We start from the raw sequence: 19,613 nt of genomic DNA, 5'->3' as shown, positions 1-19,613 counted from the left end.
CTATTCTAGTCTTGTGTGTCCGGCAACACGTTCTGGGCGCTTCAATGCCGCTGTCAAAGTTTTGGCGGCCACCTCCAGTAGTGGGTTTACTGCACGCTCCACAGTCTGGCAGGAAGGACAACAGATTAAATACAAAAAAAACTGTTCTAAACAAATGAAATTTTGCACACTGGCAAAAGTTCCCAAAGATATAACTGCTCGACCCGAGCTATTAATGCTCTGATACTCGCACTGTCTTGTTCTCTGGTCTGACAATGGTGGTGCAGAGACTAGGCCAGTCAGTTTCAAAGACAATGCATACATCATTATGATTGTTGGCGCAGCATGTTTGTTTGCACGTTTTGCCACAAGTAATGTGTGTGGTTAATGCAGACTTGATACCTTGCAAAAGGTGTATCCATTTGGTGTTTTAACATCTCAACACAAGTCCTGTGTTACTGCCAAAGAGGGTACGCAAAGCATTTTCTTGTTCTTGGTGTCAGTTTCAGCACCGGGGTTCTGTTGCGCAAAGCTTCATTCAATCGCGCATCTGGCCAAGATTTGTACCCGAGCTGCCAGGGTAAGCTGGAGCGCGGCGACTCCGCCAACCGAGTGGATCGGTGATGGACGGTGGCGGCAGTTCACAGCACGTCGGCCATGGCACCCCAGGGGTTTGTTCGCGAGTTTCCGTGCCGGGGCGATTCTTCATTTGGTTTTTCACGAATCTCTTTTGTCCGGGGCTTGCGCTTCTATCCATTATAACCCCTGGATATCTTGCTAGGTGGTTCACAGTGCTGCAGTGGCGAGGAGATGTTAACTACCTCGCCTGGTATACGGGAGGTCGTGGGTTTGCTCCCTACTCTGGCAGGCACCTGCTGTATATTTGAAGTTTGCGTCTCTCTCTCATCATCATCACGGTGGCTAGATGATAACTACGTCGCCTGGTACACAAAATGTCGTGGGTTTGATCACCACCCTGGCATCTGCTGTACAGTGAGGGAAAAAAAGTATTTGATCCCCTGCTGATTTTGTACGTTTGCCCACTGACAAAGAAATGATCAGTCTATGATTTTAATGGTAGGTTTATTTGAACAGTGAAAGACAGAATAACAACAAAATCCCGAAAAACGCATGTCAAAAATGTTATAAATTGATTTGCATTTTCATGAGGGAAATAAGTATTTGACCCCCTCTCAATCAGAAAGATTTCTGGCTCCCAAGTGTCTTTTATACGGGTAACGAGCTGAGATTAGGAGCACACTCTTAAAGGGAGTGCTCCTAAACTCAGCTTGTTACCTGTATAAAAGACACCTGTCCACAGAAGCAATCAATCAATCAGATTCCAAGCTCTCCACCATGGCCAAGACCAAAGAGCTCTCCAAGGATGTCAGGGACAAGATTGTAGACCTACACAAGGCTGGAATGGGCTACAAGACCATTGCCAAGCAGCTTGGTGAGAAGGTGACAACAGTTGGTGCGATTATTCGCAAATGGAAGAAACACAAAAGAACTGTCAATCTCCCTCGGCCTGGGGCTCCATGCAAGATCTCACCTCGTGGAGTTGCAATGATCATGAGAACGGTGAGGAATCAGCCCAGAACTCAAGGCAGCTGGGACCATAGCAACCGAGAAAACAATTGGTAACACACTACGCCGTGAAGGACTGAAATCCTGCAGCGCCCGCAAGGTCCCCCTGCTCAAGAAAGCACATATACATGCCTGTCTAAAGTTTGCCAATAAACATCTGAATGATTCAGAGGACAACTGGGTGAAAGTGTTGTGGTCAGATGAGACCAAAATGGAGCTCTTTGGCATCAACTCAACTCGCCGTGTTTGGAGAAGAAGGATTGCTGCCTATAACCCCAAGAACACCATCCCCACCGTCAAACATGGAGGTGGAAACATTATGCTTTGGGGGTGTTTTTCTGCTAAGGGGACAGGACAACTTCACCACATCAAAGGGACGATGGACGGGGGCATGTACCGTCAAATCTTGGGTGAGAACCTCCTTCCCTCAGCCAGGGCATTGAAAATGGGTCGTGGATGGGTATTCCAGCATGACAATAACCCAAAACACACGGCCAAGGCAACAAAGGAGTGGCTCAAGAAGAAGCACATTAAGGTCCTGGAGTGGCCTAGCCAGTCTCCAGACCTTAATCCCATAGAAAATCTGTGGAGGGAGCAGAAGGTTCGAGTTGCCAAACGTCAGCCTCGAAACCTTAATGACTCGGAGAAGATCTGCAAAGAGGAGTAGGACAAAATCCCTCCGGAGATGTGAGCAAACCTGGTGGCCAACTACAGGAAACGTCTGACCTCTGTGATTGCCAACAAGGGTTTTGCCACCAAGTACTAAGTCATGTTTTGCAGAGGGGTCAAAAACTTATTTCCCTCATGAAAATGCAAATCAATTTATAACATTTTTGACATGGGTTTTTCTGGATTTTTTTGTTGTTATTCTGTCTCTCACTGTTCAAATAAACCTACCATTAAAATCATAGACTGATCATTTCTTTGTCAGTGGGCAAACGTACAAAGTCAGCAGGGGATCAAATACTTTTTTCCCTCACTGTATATTTGGAGTTTGCGTGTCTCTCTCCCCGAGGTCGTGTGGATCTTTCTCTCGGTCCTCCGGATTTTCCCTCCACATTTTAGAATCAACGTGCATTTAAGAGTATTTGGCCGATTACCAATTTCCAAGTGATAAGCGTCCTTCTTTGAGCTATCATTTCTGAAAGCCAGGTCGCATCTGCGAAGGAGCTACACAATAGCTCAGTGGGGCCTTACCTGTGTGTGCGTGTGCGTGCGTGTGTGCGCATGTGTGCGTGCGTGTGTGCGTGTGTGTGCGCATGTGTGTGTGCACGTGTGTGTGTGTGCGCATGTGTGTGTGCGTGCGTGTGCGTGTACGTGTGCGCATGTGTGTGTGAGTGCGTGTGTGTGTACGTCCGGCAAAACAACCCCCTACCTCCTCGCGGTGCCGGACGGGCAACTCTGTCGTGGACAGTGCTGTGGGGGGAGATGCAATTTTGATTGGCTCCTCCCCTCATGGCATATGTGTCCACCACAGGGGCTAAACGGGGGCTCTGGACGGGTGCGAGGGGCTGGTAACCCCTCCACCTTCAATTAATTACCACGAAACCACGAATTAAAAAGCTTGTGCCGGAGGCCCCGGGGGGCCAGGCGTCTATGACGTCTCCTGGCCAAACCCCAATTGGCGGAGCCAGGAGATTGAATACCTACCCTCGGGGCTACTCCAGAAACAACGAAAAGCCACTACGGGTGGCCACGTGGAATGTTCGAACGCTCACTGCAGAGGAGAGGCTGCCACTCCTCTGTCGGGAGCTGGACCGGTACCGCCTGGATCTATGCGGCATTCAGGAGGTCCGGTGGACCGGCTCTGGCTCCTGCCACCATGAGGGGTGGACAGTCCTCTACTCGGGGCAGCAGACTGCCAAACAACAGGGTGTGGGTCTTCTTTTGAACAAAAGAATGAAGGGGGCGTGGGAGCGTGGCGGTGAGGTGTGGGAAGCTGTAAGCCCCAGGCTACTTTGGGCTCGCCTTCCCATCAACCGGAGGCGAGGAATGGTGGTCGTGGTTACTTATGCCCCCACCGAAGATGAACATCCGTGGAGGGATGCAGGCAAAGCCGATGAGTCAGATGCCTTCTATGACCTCCTGTCACAGGTGCTGGCTAAAGTGGCCCCTCGGGATAGAGTCATCATGTTGGGTGACTTCAATGCCCGAGATGGTCATGATACTGGCACCTGGTCTGGAGTGATTGGAGGGCATGGGCCAGATCAGCTCAATAACAACGGTAGGAGGCTGCTAGATTTTTGTGCAGCCCATGGGCTTGTAATTACCAACACGCTGTTCCGGCATCGGCGCATCCACACAACATCATGGATGCATGCCGGGTCCAAGCAAGAACATCTGCTGGACTACATAGTGACGGACCAGCGAATGCGAGCCCATGTCCTTGACACCAGGACCTACCGTGGAGCTGATCTGCCCTCTGACCATCGACTAGTCATCTGTAAGATGCGCCTGCCATTCTTCCACTCCGGTGGTGGGTGTACACCCAGGACCCCATTCCAACATAAAGTGGCCTGGTCTCAGTTATCTGATGAAAGTTGCAAGCAAGAATTTCATCATCGCTTGCGGCTGGGATTGGCATCGTCCCCGACTCCTCCTGATGTCGAGGGTAAATGGGCGAGGTTTAGGACTGTGACTCATGCAGCTGCAATGGCTGCTTTGGGTACGCGGTCCAGACCTCCCCAGAGACCCTGGCTGACAGAGGAGGTGTTCAGGATGGTTGAGAAAAAGCGACAGGCCCACTGTCATCGGCTACAGAATCCCACGTCAGAGAATGAGGAGGCTTACCGCAGCCTTCGCTCGGAGGTTCGGAGAGCCGTGAGGCGCTGCAAGGATGGGTGGTGGTCGCGGGTTGCTGAGGAGATGGAGTCTGCCTCAGTGGCCCGTGATCACAAATCTCTATTTAACTCCATCAAAAAAGTAACCTGCAGCGCCACACCTATTACCATCATTAGGGGAAAAAACGGTGATCCAATCTCCGACCCCCAGGAACAGGTTCGCAGATTTGCTGAGCATTTCTGTGAGGTCCTGGGGGAGGGAACATCCATCAGCCAGGAAAACATCGTGGCACAAAGTGAGGATGACCCTGCTGAGGCTGCGGTGCCTCAAATATTGGAAGAAGTCACCCCCTGTGAGTGGCTGGCTGAGGTGCCATCTGCTGAGGAAGTATTTAAGGCGATCCGGAGTCTGAGACCAGGAAAGGCAGCGGGCAGAGATGATCTCCCAAGCGAAATGCTGAGGGAGGGTGGCGTTTGTGCACAGACTGCCCTATATGACATCATAACAACAGTCTGGACCACTGGACGGGTTCCGCAGGATTGGAAGGATGCCCTGGTGGTCCCCCTTTTTAAGAAGGGGGACCGCACAGACTGTAACAACTACAGGGGCATCTCACTCCTCAGTGTGCCGGGAAAGGTCCTGGCAAGGATTATTCAGCATCGCCTTGCCAGGCACGCTGAGGAGAGGCTTGCGGAGCCCCAATGCGGTTTCAGGAAAGGGCGGTCCTGCACAGATGCCATATTTTCTGTCCGTCTGCTACAGCAGAGGTGTAGGGAATTCCAACAAGACCTACATCTCTGCTTTATTGACCTGGTCAAGGCCTATGATACCATCAGTAGGCCTGGGCTCTGGGTCGTTCTTCGTGCTTTTGGAGTCCCTGACCCTCTGCTCACGATCATTAAGGACCTTCATGATGGTGAGCGGGCCCAGGTAAAACTACGTGGCCGGGAGTCAGAGCCATTCCCTGTACACCTTGGGGTGCGACAGGGATGTCCTCTGGCTCCCACATTATTTAACATCTATTTTGACCACGTAGTTCGTGAAGCCTTCAATAGCTGTACCGGGGGAATCTCCATATGGTACAGATATAATGGGAGGCTAATCGATGCCCGGGTGCGGTCAAGGGATGGCTCCCTATTGCTCAACCACGTTATGTATGCTGATGATTTGGTAATAGCTGCTCAGTCAGAGGAGGAGTTGGAGACGCTGCTGCTGAGACTGGAGCGTGCCACTAAGAGGTGGGGCCTTACCATCAGTCCCACCAAAACTAAGCACCTGCCTGGGTATTTTGTACCATCGGACACTCCACCCCCACAACTCCCAATCGGTGATGGGGCAGTTGTGGAGAGAGTGGAGAGTTTCCCATACCTGGGCAGTGTGCTTATGACTGGCTCCAGTTTAACAGCAGAGGTCTCACTCCGAATCAGTCGAGCGGCAATATCGGTTGCGTAACGCTGTGTGGAAGCTACCTGGTCTGTCGCTCCGCACTAAGCTTCAGGTCTTCTCGGCCACGGTCATTCCCTCCCTTCTCTACGCTTGCGAAACGTGGACCCCCCTAATGGAACATCTTCGCCGGTTAGAAACATTTAGGCTGGCCTGCCTACGATCCATCCTGGGTTTAACCAGACTGGATTGTGTGAGGAGCTCACAAATCCTTGAAAGATCTGGGCAGGGTCCCATCGGTGAGCTCCTCCGGCAGGCAAGGCTGCGATGGCTGGGTCATGTAGCCCGCATGCCCAGCCACCGCATGCCGAAACCGCTTTTGTTTGGCCGGATTGAGGGGGCTAAGCGGGCGCGGCACGGGCTAGAGAAGAGATGGAGTGATGTGGTACAGGAGGACGTGGAGCTGAGTGGACTTGCCGATGACTGGTACCAGCGGTGTCAAGATCGGCCTCTGTGGAGGAGGCTCGTGAAGGATGCTACTGGGCAGTTGGAGGCAGTCGCCCTCCAACAACAACGGAGGGCGGAGGAGCGACGCTCACAACAACGAGCGGAGCGCCGGGTGGCTAAAGCACAGCAGGTTGGCACAGTAGGGGGCACAGGTGGTGCATCAGCCAGTCATCTCAGTCAGTCGACCCGTGGCACCTGGGTCTGCCCCGTGACCTCCTGCCAGCGGGCGTTCGACACTTCACGTGGCCTCAGGGTGCACATAGCCTGGCACAAGCGTCGTGGTGACGTCACCGCCACTTAGTGGCGAATGGCGGTTGTTGTTGTTGTGTGTACGTGTGTGCATGTGTGTGTGTGCACGTGTGTGTGCGCATGTGTGTGTGAGTGCGTGTGTGTGTGCGTGTGTGCACGTGTGTGTGTGCGCATGTGTGCGTACGTGTGTGTGTGTGCGTGCGTGTGCCCATGTGTGTGCGTGTGTGCACGTGTGTGTGTGCACGTGTGTGTGTGCACGTGTGTGTGTGCACATGTGTGTGTGAGTGCGTGTGTGTGCGTGTACGTGTGCGCATGTGGGTGCGTGCATGTGTGTGTGCGTGTGTGTGTGCGCGTCTCACTGGCAGTGCTGCTGCAGCGCTCGGTGCTCCACCACCACCGGACGGGCCCCCAGCCACTCCAGCGCCACCTTCACGGCCGGCAGCGCCGACGGCGCCCGCACCTCCTCACTTACCGGCAGCACCGCGTAGCGGCACAACCCGTCCAGCAGGGCGCCTGCACGGTGACACGCGGTGGCACCCCGCGTCACACTTCGTCACACAACCCTCCCGCGTGCCACGAGGTTGGTGGCAGCTCCCCCGCATCTCTCGCCACACGACCTCCCAGACTGCTGCGTCCCCCCGGCACCTATCCCCCGGCCGCTCACTCCGCTGCGTTACCGCTGTGCAAGGAATACGAGCGCCCGATCGTTTGCTTTTTTTTTTTTAAAAACTCGCATCGTGTTTGTTGCCCGTGAAAAAGAGCTTCATAGCTCATCGGGAATCTCCTCCAGGATGAATAAAGATTCTGAGTCTGTCTTTGTATGTATCCCCCTGTGTCTTATCTCGCGTGTGCGAGGACCTCGACCATCCCTCTGTATCCCCCACCCCCCCCGGATTTATCCCCCCGTGTGTGTGGCAGTATCCCCCCTGTATCTCCCCTTTGTGCGAGTCCCTCTTCATTTACCGGTGTGTGCATCACATTGATCCCGCGTGTGTATGTATGCTGAACTTCTTTCGCACCGTACGTAGCCAACTGCGCTAATAGGTGCGCGGGTGGAAGGACAACAACCTGAACACAACAACAAGCAGTTCTAAATAAATGAGTCTGTCAATCTAGATGATGATTTAGAAGTGTATTGCCCCAGTGGCTTCCTAATATTGCAAGGGGAGAGCGTCCCAGATAGCCGCGGGAAGTGCATCTGAAAGCGCCGCGCGATGATGATGCGGTGACCGCCGCCTTTGTTCAACGGCAAAGCAAAAGCCGCTGCTGCTGCTGCTGCGAGGATGACAACCGAAGCTTACGCGATGATGATGATGATGGTGGTGGTTTATCCTCCTCTGTATGTCCAGTGCCGGATTATCCTCGTAGCAAAAGTAGCCACATATGCTACGGGCCCCGCACTTTCAAAAGCCCCGCGCTAAATGCTTTCAAGCTATCAATTCCGGTTGAGTGATTCTGCACTTGCTGTTACTATAGTACTATACCGCCTTCAGCTTTCATGAACGACTTGGGTGTTGAAGGTTAGCGATGTGTCGTATTATCTGGCTGTATAGAAAATGAAAAAAAAATACAATGACTTTACTACGCAAGTAAAAAATTTGTGCTTCAATATTTTGGTGTTTTTCTTTTTAATTTAGGGCCCCCTTATGACGTACGCTACAGGCCTCGCACTAGCTTAATCCGGCACTGCATCTGTCCCCACACCTCTCCCTTCCCCCGCGCCCGTGTCGCCGTGTCCTCTTCTCACTGTAGAGCGTGAGCGCGTTTGTCCAACGCGTCTCATCATCGTCGTCGTCGTCATTGTCGTCGTGCTGCTGCTGCTGCTGTTGCTCGGCCTCGGGCTGCTGTTCTTCGACGGCACCACCGCCGCCGCCGCCGCCGCCGCCGCCGCCACCCTCGCGCAGATGGTGCATCTGGAAGAGCGTCACCACCACCAGGTGCACCAGCTGCTGGGCAGAGAGTGCCCTGACGGCCAGCAGCCCCTGCGCCCGTCGCACAGAGCACAGGGCAAGCGGTTGGTTACATCGCAACCACAATGGCCACGGTGGCTAGGAGATGTCAACCGCCTCAACCTGGATTACGGCACGTTGTGGGTTCGATCCCGACCCCGATGCCTGCTGTATATTTGGAGTCTGCGTCTCTCTCTCTCTCTCATCATCATCATCACGGTTTGCTAGGAGATAACTACCTCGCATGGTGTGCAGGAGGTCGTGGATTCGATCCCGAAAAAAGGCTGTAATAACATGCTCAGTGGGGGCCTTACCAGGTTCAATAAAAAAATTGTATAGTTTAGTCCGTGCGATAGCTCCAGCATCAAATGCTCTCAATTACTATCCTCACTGCTGCTGCTGCAGCTGTTGCCGCCACCACTGCTGCTGCTGCAACTTCTCACCTTGAATGCCTCCTCCAGCTTGTGGCTGAGTGAGGCGAGGCGGTCCAGGCTCTTGCCAAGGTAGACGTGAGCGTGGAAGCGGATGAACAGCTTCAGGAAATCCAGCAGCCCCATCTTCACCTTGGGCTCCTCCCTCCTGCGGGACGTCAGAAAGAAAGAATGAACACAACTTGGAGTGGTCACAGTAACAGCAGCGGTAATAGGAAGCTTTCCCCCACCAATATTATCCATAACGGAGGTGTTTTGTGGGGTTATATCGTGTAAATGTTTCATTAAACCCGCCACCACCCGACACAGCCAATTAAGGGCTCGTCACGTAAACAAAACGTGGGGTTATTCAACCGACCAAAAATAGATATCTAATTGTAATTTTCATGAATACATTCACCCCCAACCACTCTCTGGTCTTCACAGCCCGATTGGCTCACAGGTGACGACATCACATTTACCACCTGCTCTGTTGAAGACAAACAGCAGGAGGAGGATTTCTTCACAACTCTGTCTGTCGCCCGATGAGGCTGCTGGTTTGTTGTTGTAATTACTGGCACAACTTCACGGTTACTCGAACGGTAAATGTTATTGTGGGCTTTACTCTCCAACACACGACCGGTGCGCGCTGACACGTTTTGTTTAAGCGACACAAACCTTAATAATTGGCTGTGTCAGGTGATGCGAGTCTAACGACACATTTATACTCACGCGATCTAACCCAACAAAAAACTCTTTAACACGTCGGCTTTTGCAACCACCAAGAAACCTTTATGATGATTAACACACCCAGCTGCTGTGAAACTCCCTTCCCGTAGGGAGACTCCGAGGAGGAGCCATATCCCCTGGATACCCAGAAAGGCAGTACAGCAAAAAAAAAAAGATGTGGAGTTCCACCTCTTCCGTTTGTATGCTATAGCGCGTTTCCCCCTGGCACGCGTGGGGTTTCTCGCTAGGGGTGCTCCGATTTCCTACTGCATTCATTGGCCGATTAACTCCTTAATATAAACAGAGAGGACCGGGGAGCTTGTAAAATCGTTGGCGCCAGCTCACCAAGTGAGCGCTCCACAGTGGCTAGGAGATGTTAACTACCTCGTCTGGTATACAGGAGGACGTGGGTCCAATCACAACCCTGCCGACGCCTGCTGCTGTATATTTAGAGTTTGCGTCTGTCTCTCCCGCTCCCCCGTGGTCGTGTGGATTTTTCTCCGGGTCCTCTGGCTTTTCCCTCCACATTTAGAATCAACATCATGTGTTTAGAGTATTTGGCTGGTGCTTTAAATCTCCACTGATGATTATGATGATAAGCCACTTCATTGAGCCATCATCCGAGAGCTACATAGCTCAGTGGGGGCTGTACCTGGTAAAATAAAAATTAGTTTTTCAATAGTTTGTAGAGTGCCTTCCTGCTTGTCCGTGATTCCTTTGCGCCTCCGTGTCGTTCTGGCACGCAACCAGTTGAACGTATCACCATTCAAATAAGACCCCCAAGCAAATTATAATTTTTATTACAACCTGTGAAACGCCGTTCAAATCTTGACGTAAAGCTTCCGCGACTGCAGGAATTCATATTCTTTGGGTCTTTGGGCAAAGTCACGTAGATAGGTTCAAAGAAAATAACCTATCTACGTGACAAAGAATACAAATGCCATTCAGTTTTATCGGTAGGTTCACATCCCGCTACTGAAGGCGCCCAACAGTGGCTAGGAGACGTGGCCTCTCTCTCTCTCTCTCCGCGTGCATGCCGGCGTGCCGTGGCCCCGGCCCGGATTTCCGATGGTGGTGCGGGCGCAGCGCTTGCCCCTCGATGGCCTTGGACAGCGCCTTGCTGAGGTTGGTGCCGGCCGCCGGGAAGGGGAAGCGCACGGCGATGCTCCGGCAGTAGTAGAAGATGGTGGTGAGGTGGTCTCCGCGCGACGACGCCAGGATCGCCAGCTGATTGTACGGCTGGCCTGCCGTCGCAACCGCACACACACGCGGTGGCAAGGTGTTGTGAAACATGGCAAGTACACTGTGCTTCCCGATGGCGCGCGCGCGTGCGTACGTACGTACGTGCGTACGTGCACGTCACTGTACGTCATCAGTTTTTCTTGCGATTCTTCTGATTCCGTTCGTACTGTGCGTGTGCTAAGTTTTCCGAGCTGAGGACGTACCGATAAAGTAATTTTATTTGAGATCCGATGACGTACGTACGTACGTGTACTGTGTCTTCCTCGCTGGAGACGTACCGATAAAGTTATAATACTTGCGTTCCGATGACGTACGTACGTGCACTGCCTTCCTCGCTGAAGACGCACCGATAAAGTTATATTACTTGCGTTCCGATGACGTACGTACGTGTGCTACGTCTTCGAAGCTGAAGACGTACCGATAAAGTGATTTTACTTGCGTTCCGATGACGGAACACGCACGTACGTAACTGGAATTGGAAGAAAAATGTAAGTAAAATAACTTTAAATTTTGATTTAAAGCTTTCGTGACTGCAGTAATTCATATTCTTAGTTTTTTCGGTAAAGTCACGTTGAAGGGAAACAACAAAATAATAAAATATATATAAAACAATAAAAAATTCTCACGACGTTTCGACCATAACTCAAACGGTCGTCTTCAGGTGTGTTGGTTGAAGACGACCGTTTGAGTTATGGTCGAAACGTCGTGAGAATTTTTTATTGTTTATATATATTTTATTATTTTGTTGTTTCCCTTCAACGTGACTTTACCGAAAAAACTAAGAATATAAAATAACTTTACTGAGGCTCCCCCACAATACCATGCGACAGGGAATGAGTGGCGTGTGGCACAACTGTTGACGTCAGCTACCGTAGAATGGCAGCAGTCGTGCTGCGACTGGTATACAGGAGGTCGTGGGTTCGATCCCAACCCTGACGCCCGCTGTATATGTGGAGTCTGAATGTTCTCCTCCTCGTGGTCACGTGGATATTTCTCCAGGTCCTCCGGTTTTTTCCTCCACACTTAGAATCGACATCGACACACGTTTAGAGTATTTCACTGCTGCCATACATTTCTACGCGATAAGCCACTTCGTTGAGCCATCACTTGTGGGCAGGTCGCTTCTGAAAAAGAGCTCCACAGCTCAGTGGGCCTTCCCTCGTAAAATTAAAAAAAAAACAGGCACCTCTGATCAGCACAGTTGGCTACGTAGGGTGCGAAAGACGGTTCAAAACACATACATACATACGTGCCACACGTGATGATAGCGGCTCAAGTGAATGAGTGGGTGGGTGTGTGTTGTTGTGACCTGCAGTGTGGTGGTTGAACACAGTGTGGTGGTGGTTGAGATGAAACCGTCGGTCTGGTAGACCTGTTTGTGTGTGTGTGCGTCTAGTACCCTGGGGTGTGTGTGCGTGTCTTTGCGTGCGTGCGTGTGTGCGTACCATTGGAAGGCACCAGCTGCGCAGCGTGCCTGTAGTATGACTCCGCCTGGCTGATTTGGTTGCGGTAGCGAGCTGAGTCGGGGAGGCACGGCACATGCAAAACAAAGACCCCCCCCCCCACGTATAGCCTTAACAGAATGTTGGGGCAAGTACCGTTAGCGAGCACACACAAGTGCACATGCACACACACAAACACGGGGCCACACCATGATCATAACCACCACCAACCACTTTAGCAGCAGCAGCAGCAGCACTACACAGACGAACCCGTGGTGGCTAGGAGATGTTAACTACCTCGCCTGGTATAAAGGAGGTCGTGGGTTCGATCCAAACCCTGACGACTGCTGCTGTATATTTGGAGTTAGCGTGTTCTCCCATGTATAGAAACATGCGTTTTGAATATTTGGCTGCTGCTATCAATTTCCACGTGTTAATGATAAGGCACTTCAGCCGAGCTATATAAGATCAGCGGGCCCTTACCCAGTTAAATAAAAAAATTGTTTTAATAGTCAGTTTAACACGTTAGGCTTTCGCGACCAATATTATCCATAATGAATGTTTTGGGTTAGATCGCGTGAGGATAAATGTGTCGTTAGACCCGCGACCACTCAGCAAAGCCAATTAGTAAGGTTTGTGATGTAAACAAAACGTGCCAATTCGTTACTAGTACAGCACTTCCAGGTTGTGTGTTGGGAGAGTAAACCCACTACTACATTTACAATTATAGTGTATCGTGTACACTACACAGCACTTCCCGGTTGTGTGTTGGGAGAGTAAACCCACTACTACATTTACAATTATAGCGTATAGTGTAGTGTATCGTTTATACTATACAGCACTAACCGGTTGTGTGTTGGGAGAGTAAACCCACTACATTTACAATTATAGTGTATTGTGTATACTACACAGCACTAACCGGTTGTGTGTTGGGAGAGTAAACCCACTACTACATTTACAATTATAGTGTATCGTGTACACTACACAGCACTAACCGGTTGTGTGTTGAGAGAGTAAACCCACTACTACATTTACAATTATAGTGTATAGTGTAGTGTATCGTGTATACTATACAGCACTAACCGGTTGTGTGTTGGAAGAGTAAAACCACTACATTTACAATTATAGTGTATAGTGTAGTGTATCGTGTATAATACACAGCACTAAGCGGTTGTGTGTTGGGAGAGTAAACCCACTACTACATTTACAATTATAGTGTATAGTGTAGTGTATCGTGTATACTATACAGCACTAACCGGTTGTGTGTTGGGACAGTAAAACCACTACATTTACAATTATAGTGTATAGTGTAGTGTATCGTGTATAATACACAGCACTAAGCGGTTGTGTGTTGGGGGAGTAAACCCACTACTACATTTACAATTATAGTGTATAGTGTAGTGTATCGTGTATACTACACAGCACTAAGCGGTTGTGTGTTGGAAGAGTAAAACCACTACAACATTTACAACTCGAGTACCGTGACGTTTCGCCAGTAATTACAACAAGCGACACCATCAGGCGGATAGAGGGAGGGCAACCATACGTTAACACGCATCCGAGCAAAATCCGTAAAAATGCCGTCGCTACGGAGACCATCGCCCCCCCTACCGATGTCTCCCAGGTGGACGAGGCAGTGCTGGCAGATGTAGAGGCAGGAGTTGGGCTGCGGCTTCACGATGGCCGGCTCCATAGGCGGCGTCGGTCCGATACCCAGGCCCAGCTGGGAGGAGCGAACGCGGCAGGGCAGGTCCACCTCAAACACCACGCACAGCTCCTGCAGCAGCTGGGGAGACACGGGGGGGGGGGGGGGGGAGACGCAGGGGGAGACGCAGGGGGAGACGCAGGGTGAGAGACGTGGGCACGCGTGGAGAGACGCAGGGTGAGCAGACGTGGAGAGACGCAGGGTGAGAGACGTGGGCACGCGTGGAGAGACGCAGGGTGAGCAGACGTGGAGAGACGCAGGGTGAGAGACGTGGGCACATGTGGAGAGACACAGGGTGAGACGCAGGGTGAGACGCAGGGTGAGACACAGGGTGAGACACAGGGTGAGACACAGGGTGAGAGACAGGGTGAGACACAGGGTGAGAGACAGGGTGAGACACAGGGTGAGACACAGGGTGAGACGCAGGGTGAGACACAGGGTGAGAGACAGGGTGAGACACAGGGTGAGACACAGGGTGAGACACGGGGTGAGAGACAGGGTGAGAGACAGGGTGAGACGCAGGGTGAGACACAGGGTGAGAGACAGGGTGAGATGCAGGGTGAGAGACAGGGTGAGACACAGGGTGAGACACAGGGTGAGAGACAGGGTGAGACGCGGGGTGAGAGACGGGGTGAGAGACAGGGTGAGACACAGGGTGAGACACAGGGTGAGAGACAGGGTGAGAGACAGGGTGAGACACAGGGTGAGACACAGGGTGAGACACAGGGTGAGACACAGGGTGAGACACAGGGTGAGAGACAGGGTGAGACACAGGGTGAGACACAGGGTGAGACACAGGGTGAGAGACAGGGTGAGAGACAGGGTGAGACGCGGGGTGAGAGACGGGGTGAGAGACAGGGTGAGACACAGGGTGAGAGACAGGGTCAGAGACAGGGTGAGACGCAGGGTGAGACACAGGGTGAGACACAGGGTGAGACACAGGGTGAGAGACAGGGTGAGACACAGGGTGAGACGCGGGGTGAGACACAGGGTGAGACACAGGGTGAGAGACAGGGTGAGACACAGGGTGAGAGACAGGGTGAGACACAGGGTGAGACACAGGGTGAGAGACAGGGTGAGACACAGGGTGAGACGCGGGGTGAGACACAGGGTGAGACACAGGGTGAGAGACAGGGTGAGAGACAGGGTGAGACGCGGGGTGAGAGACGGGGTGAGAGACAGGGTGAGACACAGGGTGAGAGACAGGGTCAGAGACAGGGTGAGACGCAGGGTGAGACACAGGGTGAGAGACAGGGTGAGAGACAGGGTGAGAGACAGGGTGAGAGACAGGGTGAGACACAGGGTGAGACACAGGGTGAGACACAGGGTGAGAGACAGGGTGAGACACGGGGTGAGACGCAGGGTGAGAGACAGGGTGAGAGACAGGGTGAGAGACAGGGTGAGAGATGTGGGCACTTGTGGAGAGACACAAAGTGAGACACAGGGTGAGAGACAGGATGAGACACAGGGTGAGACAAAGGGTGAGAGACAGGGTGAGAGGCAGGGTGAGACACAGGGTGAGAGATGTGGGCACTTGTGGAGAGACACAAAGTGAGACACAGGGTGAGAGACGCGGGCGCGCGGGGGTGGGGGAGTGGGGGGGGACATGCAGACGCCACCTCCAGCCCTCCACACCTGTGTGTAGAAGCCACTGGCTGCCTCCAGGAAGAGCCCCAGGTTGGTCTGCACATCCCCACGGTTGGGGTTGGCTCTGTTCTTCGCCTGGCCCTGGAGGCTGCTGATCTGGTTTTTGAAGGCGTAGTTCCACCTGCAAGCAGCATGCACGGGGGAGGCACGGGGGAGGCACGGGGTAGGACACAGGGAGGAGGTGGAGAGGTGAGAGGGGGAGGTGCGGGCAGAAAGGAGGATACACGGGGAGGAGTGAAGAGGTGAGGAACAGGGAGAAAAAGGGGGAGACACGGGGAGGAGTGGAGAGGTGTGGGGAGAAAGGGGGAGACACGGGGAGGAGTGGAGAGGTGTGGGGAGAAAGGGGGAGATACGGGGAGGAGTGGCGAGGTGTTGGGAGAAAGGGGGAGACACGGGGAGGTGTGGGGAGAAAGGGGGAGACACGGGGAGGAGTGGAGAGGTGTGGGGAGAAAGGGGGAGACACGGGGAGGAGTGGAGAGGTGTGGGGAGAAAGGGGGAGACACGGGGAGGAGTGGAGAGGTGTGGGGAGAAAGGGGGAGACACGGGGAGGAGTGGAGAGGTGTGGGGAGAAAGGGGGAGACACGGGGAGGAGTGGAGAGGTGTAGGGAGAAAGGGGGAGACATGGGGAGGAGTGGAGAGGTGTGGGGAGAAAGGGGGAGACACGGGGAGGAGTGGATAGGTGAGGAACAGGGAGAAAGGGGGAGACATGGGGAGGTGTGGAGAGGTGTGGGGAGAAAGGGGGAGACACGGTGAGGCAGGGAGGCATGGGGATGCATGGGAATTGGGAGACAGAGATGTGTGGGGAAGACGTGGGACGGTGTGTAGAGGCGCGGGGAATAGAAGTCAGGCGCCGGGAGAGGCACTGTTAGTGCGTGAGACGGAGCACTCCATCACAGGGTCGCCTTTGCTATTGATGCCCCCAGGGTCTGGAATGCTATTGCCAATAAACTGCAACTTGAATCACTACCTATGAGATCTTCACTCAAAACTGCTCTAGAGGAGTTGTACAACCCTAGATTCCACTGCTATTCATTGGCCTAAAATATGGCTCTAGATTTTGGTGTTATAATTTATTGATGTAGTTTATTGTTAAAAAAATTCGGTCACAGTCCCTATGATCACTGTTACATTGGATTTGTGGCTTTTATTTTGGTGATTTCGAAAAGTTTTTTTTTGTTTTGGCCATGTTTTTGTTTATTGTAGTACGGAGTTAGACTGATGGCCTTAATCTTAGTCGTCTTGTGGTTGTTGTTGTTGTTGTTTGACTTGCATCCCACTGGGATTTTTGCACACAGCGTTGGTGTACGGTGCTATTTCAGGAATATTTTGCTGTTTTTTTTTCCCTGTATTTTCTGTTTGCACAAAGTCACACATAGTCACTTTAAGATGTTGTTCTTGTTCGTGTTTTTTTGTTTGTTGCGGTTGCACCCGATTCAAGAGCCGAATGGCTCACGGGGCTATACACCAACATAAATGAAACTAACTATGAACATTTCGATGGCAATAAAGCGTGTGCGAGTGCTTGTGAGCTGCATTTTTGACCACGTCGATTGAGACACTTTCCACGGCTGGACCAGAGAAATGTCTTTATGGTATAGATTCAATGGTAGGCTGATGAATGCCTGTGTGCGGTCAAGGGATGACCACCTTATTGGTCAACCATGTTGTGCATGCTGATTATCTGGTACTACTCTTAAGGAGTTGCAAGCTCTAGCGCTGAACCAGGAGCTTGCCAATGGGGCCTTGGCATCAGCCCCACAAAGACCAAGCACGTGCCTGGGTACCTGGTATACAGGAGGTTGCGGGTTCAATCTAGATTCTAGACCCTGAAGCCTGCTGTATATTTGGAGCTTGCATGTTCTCCCCGTAATCACGTGGATGTTTCTCTGGGTCCTCCAGTTTTCCCCTCCACATTTAGAGAAGTGCGCTTAAAGTATTTGGCTGCTATAGACGTCCATGTGATAAGCCACTTCGTAGAGCTATCATTTGTGATATCCAGGTCGCTTCTGAAAGAGCTACAAGGCTCAGTAGGCCTCACTTGGTTAAGTAAAAAGAGTTTAATTTGACGTCGTAAAATTCTCCACCCCCTCAACTTCCCGCGAATGATGGGGGAAGTTCCCTGGGCAGCGGAGGTCTCACTCCGAATCAAGCGAGCGACATTATTTTTGTTCATCGGCTGTGTAACGCTGCTGTGTGGAAGATACCTGGGCCTGTCACCCCACAGGAAGCTTCGGGTCTTGTTGACCACATTCATGCCCTGCCTTATCTATGCTTGCAAAAACGCGGACTCTTATAAAGGGTGTGTGGGTGTGGCTCACTGTGTAAGTGGGTGTGTATCTCACCGTGTGTCAGTGTGTATCTCACTGTGTGAGTGGGTGTGTGGCTCACTGTGAGTGGGTGTGTATCTCACTGTGTGTGTGGGTGTGTATGTCACCGTGTGTGTGGGTGTGGCTCACTGTGAGTGGGTGTGTATGTCACTGTGTGAGTGGGTGTGTATCTCACTGTGTGTGTGGGTGTGTATGTCACCGTGTGTGGGTGTGTATGTCACCGTGTGTGTGGGTGTGGCTCACTGTGAGTGGGTGTGTATGTCACTGTGTGTGTGGGTGTGTATCTCTCTGTGTGTCAGTGTGTATCTCACTGTGTGAGTGGGTGTGTATCTCACTGTGTGAGTGGGTGTGTATCTCACTGTGAGTGGGTGTGTATCTCACTGTGAGTGGGTGTGTGGCTCACTGTGTGTCAGTGTGATTCTCACCGTGTGAGTGGGTGTGTCTCACTGTGAGTGGCTGTGTATCTCACTGTGTGTGTGGGTGTGTATCTCACTGTGCGAGTGGGTGTGTATCTCACTTGGTGAGTGGGTGTGTATCTCACTGTGTGAGTGGGTGTGTGTCTCACTGTGAGTGGCTGTGTATCTCACTGTGTGTGGGTGTGTATCTCGCTGTGCGTCAGTGTGTATCTCACTGTGTGAGTGGGTGTGTATCTCACTGTGAGTGGGTGTGTGGCTCACTGTGTGTCAGTGTGTATCTCACTGTGTGTGTGGGTGTGTATCTCACCATGTGAGTGGTTGTGTGTATCTCACTGTGAATGGGTGTGTATCATTTTATCAGCCAGTCATGCCCTCCCTTTTCTATGCTTGTGAAACGTGGACCCTTATAATGGAACATCTGTGTCGGGTTCGAAACATTCGGGCTGGCCTGCCTACATTCTACCCTGGGTTTAACCTAGCTGGATTGTGTGAGGAGCTCAGATCCTTGAAAGATGTCGACAAAGTTCTATCATTGAGCTACTCCGGCAGACAAGGCTGTGTTGGCTTGATCATGTAGCCCACATGCGCAGCCACCGCATGCCCAAGCAACTTATATTTGGTCGCGTGGACTAGAAAACAGATGAGTGATGTGGTACAGGACGATGTGCAGCTGAGTGGACTTGCTGATGACTGGTACCAGCGGTGTTAAAATCGGCCTCTGTGGAGGAGGCTCGTGAAGGACGCTACTGGTTAGTTGGAGGCAGTCGCCTTCCAACAACAACGGAAGGCAGAGGAGTGACGCTCACAACAACGAGCGGAGCGCAGGTGGCTAAAGAACAGCAAGTTGTAACAGTAGGTGGCACAGGTGGTGGTGCATCAGCCAGTCATCTCAGTCAGTCGACCCATGGCACCTGGGTCTGCCCCGTGACCTCCTGCTAGTGAGCGTTCGACACTTCACGTGGCCTCAACGTGCAAATGGCCTGGCACAAGCGCCGTGGTGACGTCACCGCCACTTAGTGGCGAATGGTGGTTGTTGTTGTATGTGTGAGTGTGTGGGGAGATGTTGTAAAGTGGCTAGCACACCACGAACTCGGCGACCCGAGTTCGATTCCCGCTCACGGCCAATACTAGTGGCGATTATCAGAACCTAGGTCGACTCATCCTTAAACTAGTACCGGGTGCACTATGTAAACATCGGCAGTGGAGAGATAAAGGCAGCCAGGCAAGGTGGCTAGCCACCCTCGTGCGCCGTGCCGGCCT

The 19,613-nt window shown here is 52.2% G+C and overlaps 1 protein-coding gene across 4 annotated transcripts in view; it reads right to left on the bottom strand.

The window, feature by feature from the left end:
- SMG7 (SMG7 nonsense mediated mRNA decay factor) overlaps positions 1-19,613 on the bottom strand; it is a 90,491-nt gene that overhangs the window by 41,349 nt on the left and 29,529 nt on the right. For all 4 annotated transcript variants that reach the window (XM_076055994.1, XM_076055995.1, XM_076055996.1 and 1 more), the window contains exons 4-10: positions 15,599-15,731; positions 13,870-14,044; positions 12,262-12,333; positions 10,668-10,818; positions 8,879-9,014; positions 8,234-8,468; positions 6,846-6,999 (exon numbers count right to left, since the gene is read on the bottom strand). In XM_076055994.1, the coding sequence (XP_075912109.1) occupies positions 6,846-6,999; positions 8,234-8,468; positions 8,879-9,014; positions 10,668-10,818; positions 12,262-12,333; positions 13,870-14,044; positions 15,599-15,731 (1,056 nt within the window). The remainder of the gene's footprint in view (positions 1-6,845; positions 7,000-8,233; positions 8,469-8,878; positions 9,015-10,667; positions 10,819-12,261; positions 12,334-13,869; positions 14,045-15,598; positions 15,732-19,613) is intronic.

Source organism: Petromyzon marinus, chromosome 74 (assembly GCF_048934315.1).
Source record: "Petromyzon marinus isolate PM22_M1 ecotype Great Lakes invasive population chromosome 74, UKy_Petmar_22M1.pri1.0, whole genome shotgun sequence".
In the NCBI taxonomy this organism is placed as follows: Eukaryota; Metazoa; Chordata; class Hyperoartia; order Petromyzontiformes; family Petromyzontidae; genus Petromyzon; species Petromyzon marinus.
This window is presented reverse-complemented; position numbering and strand designations above follow the sequence as displayed.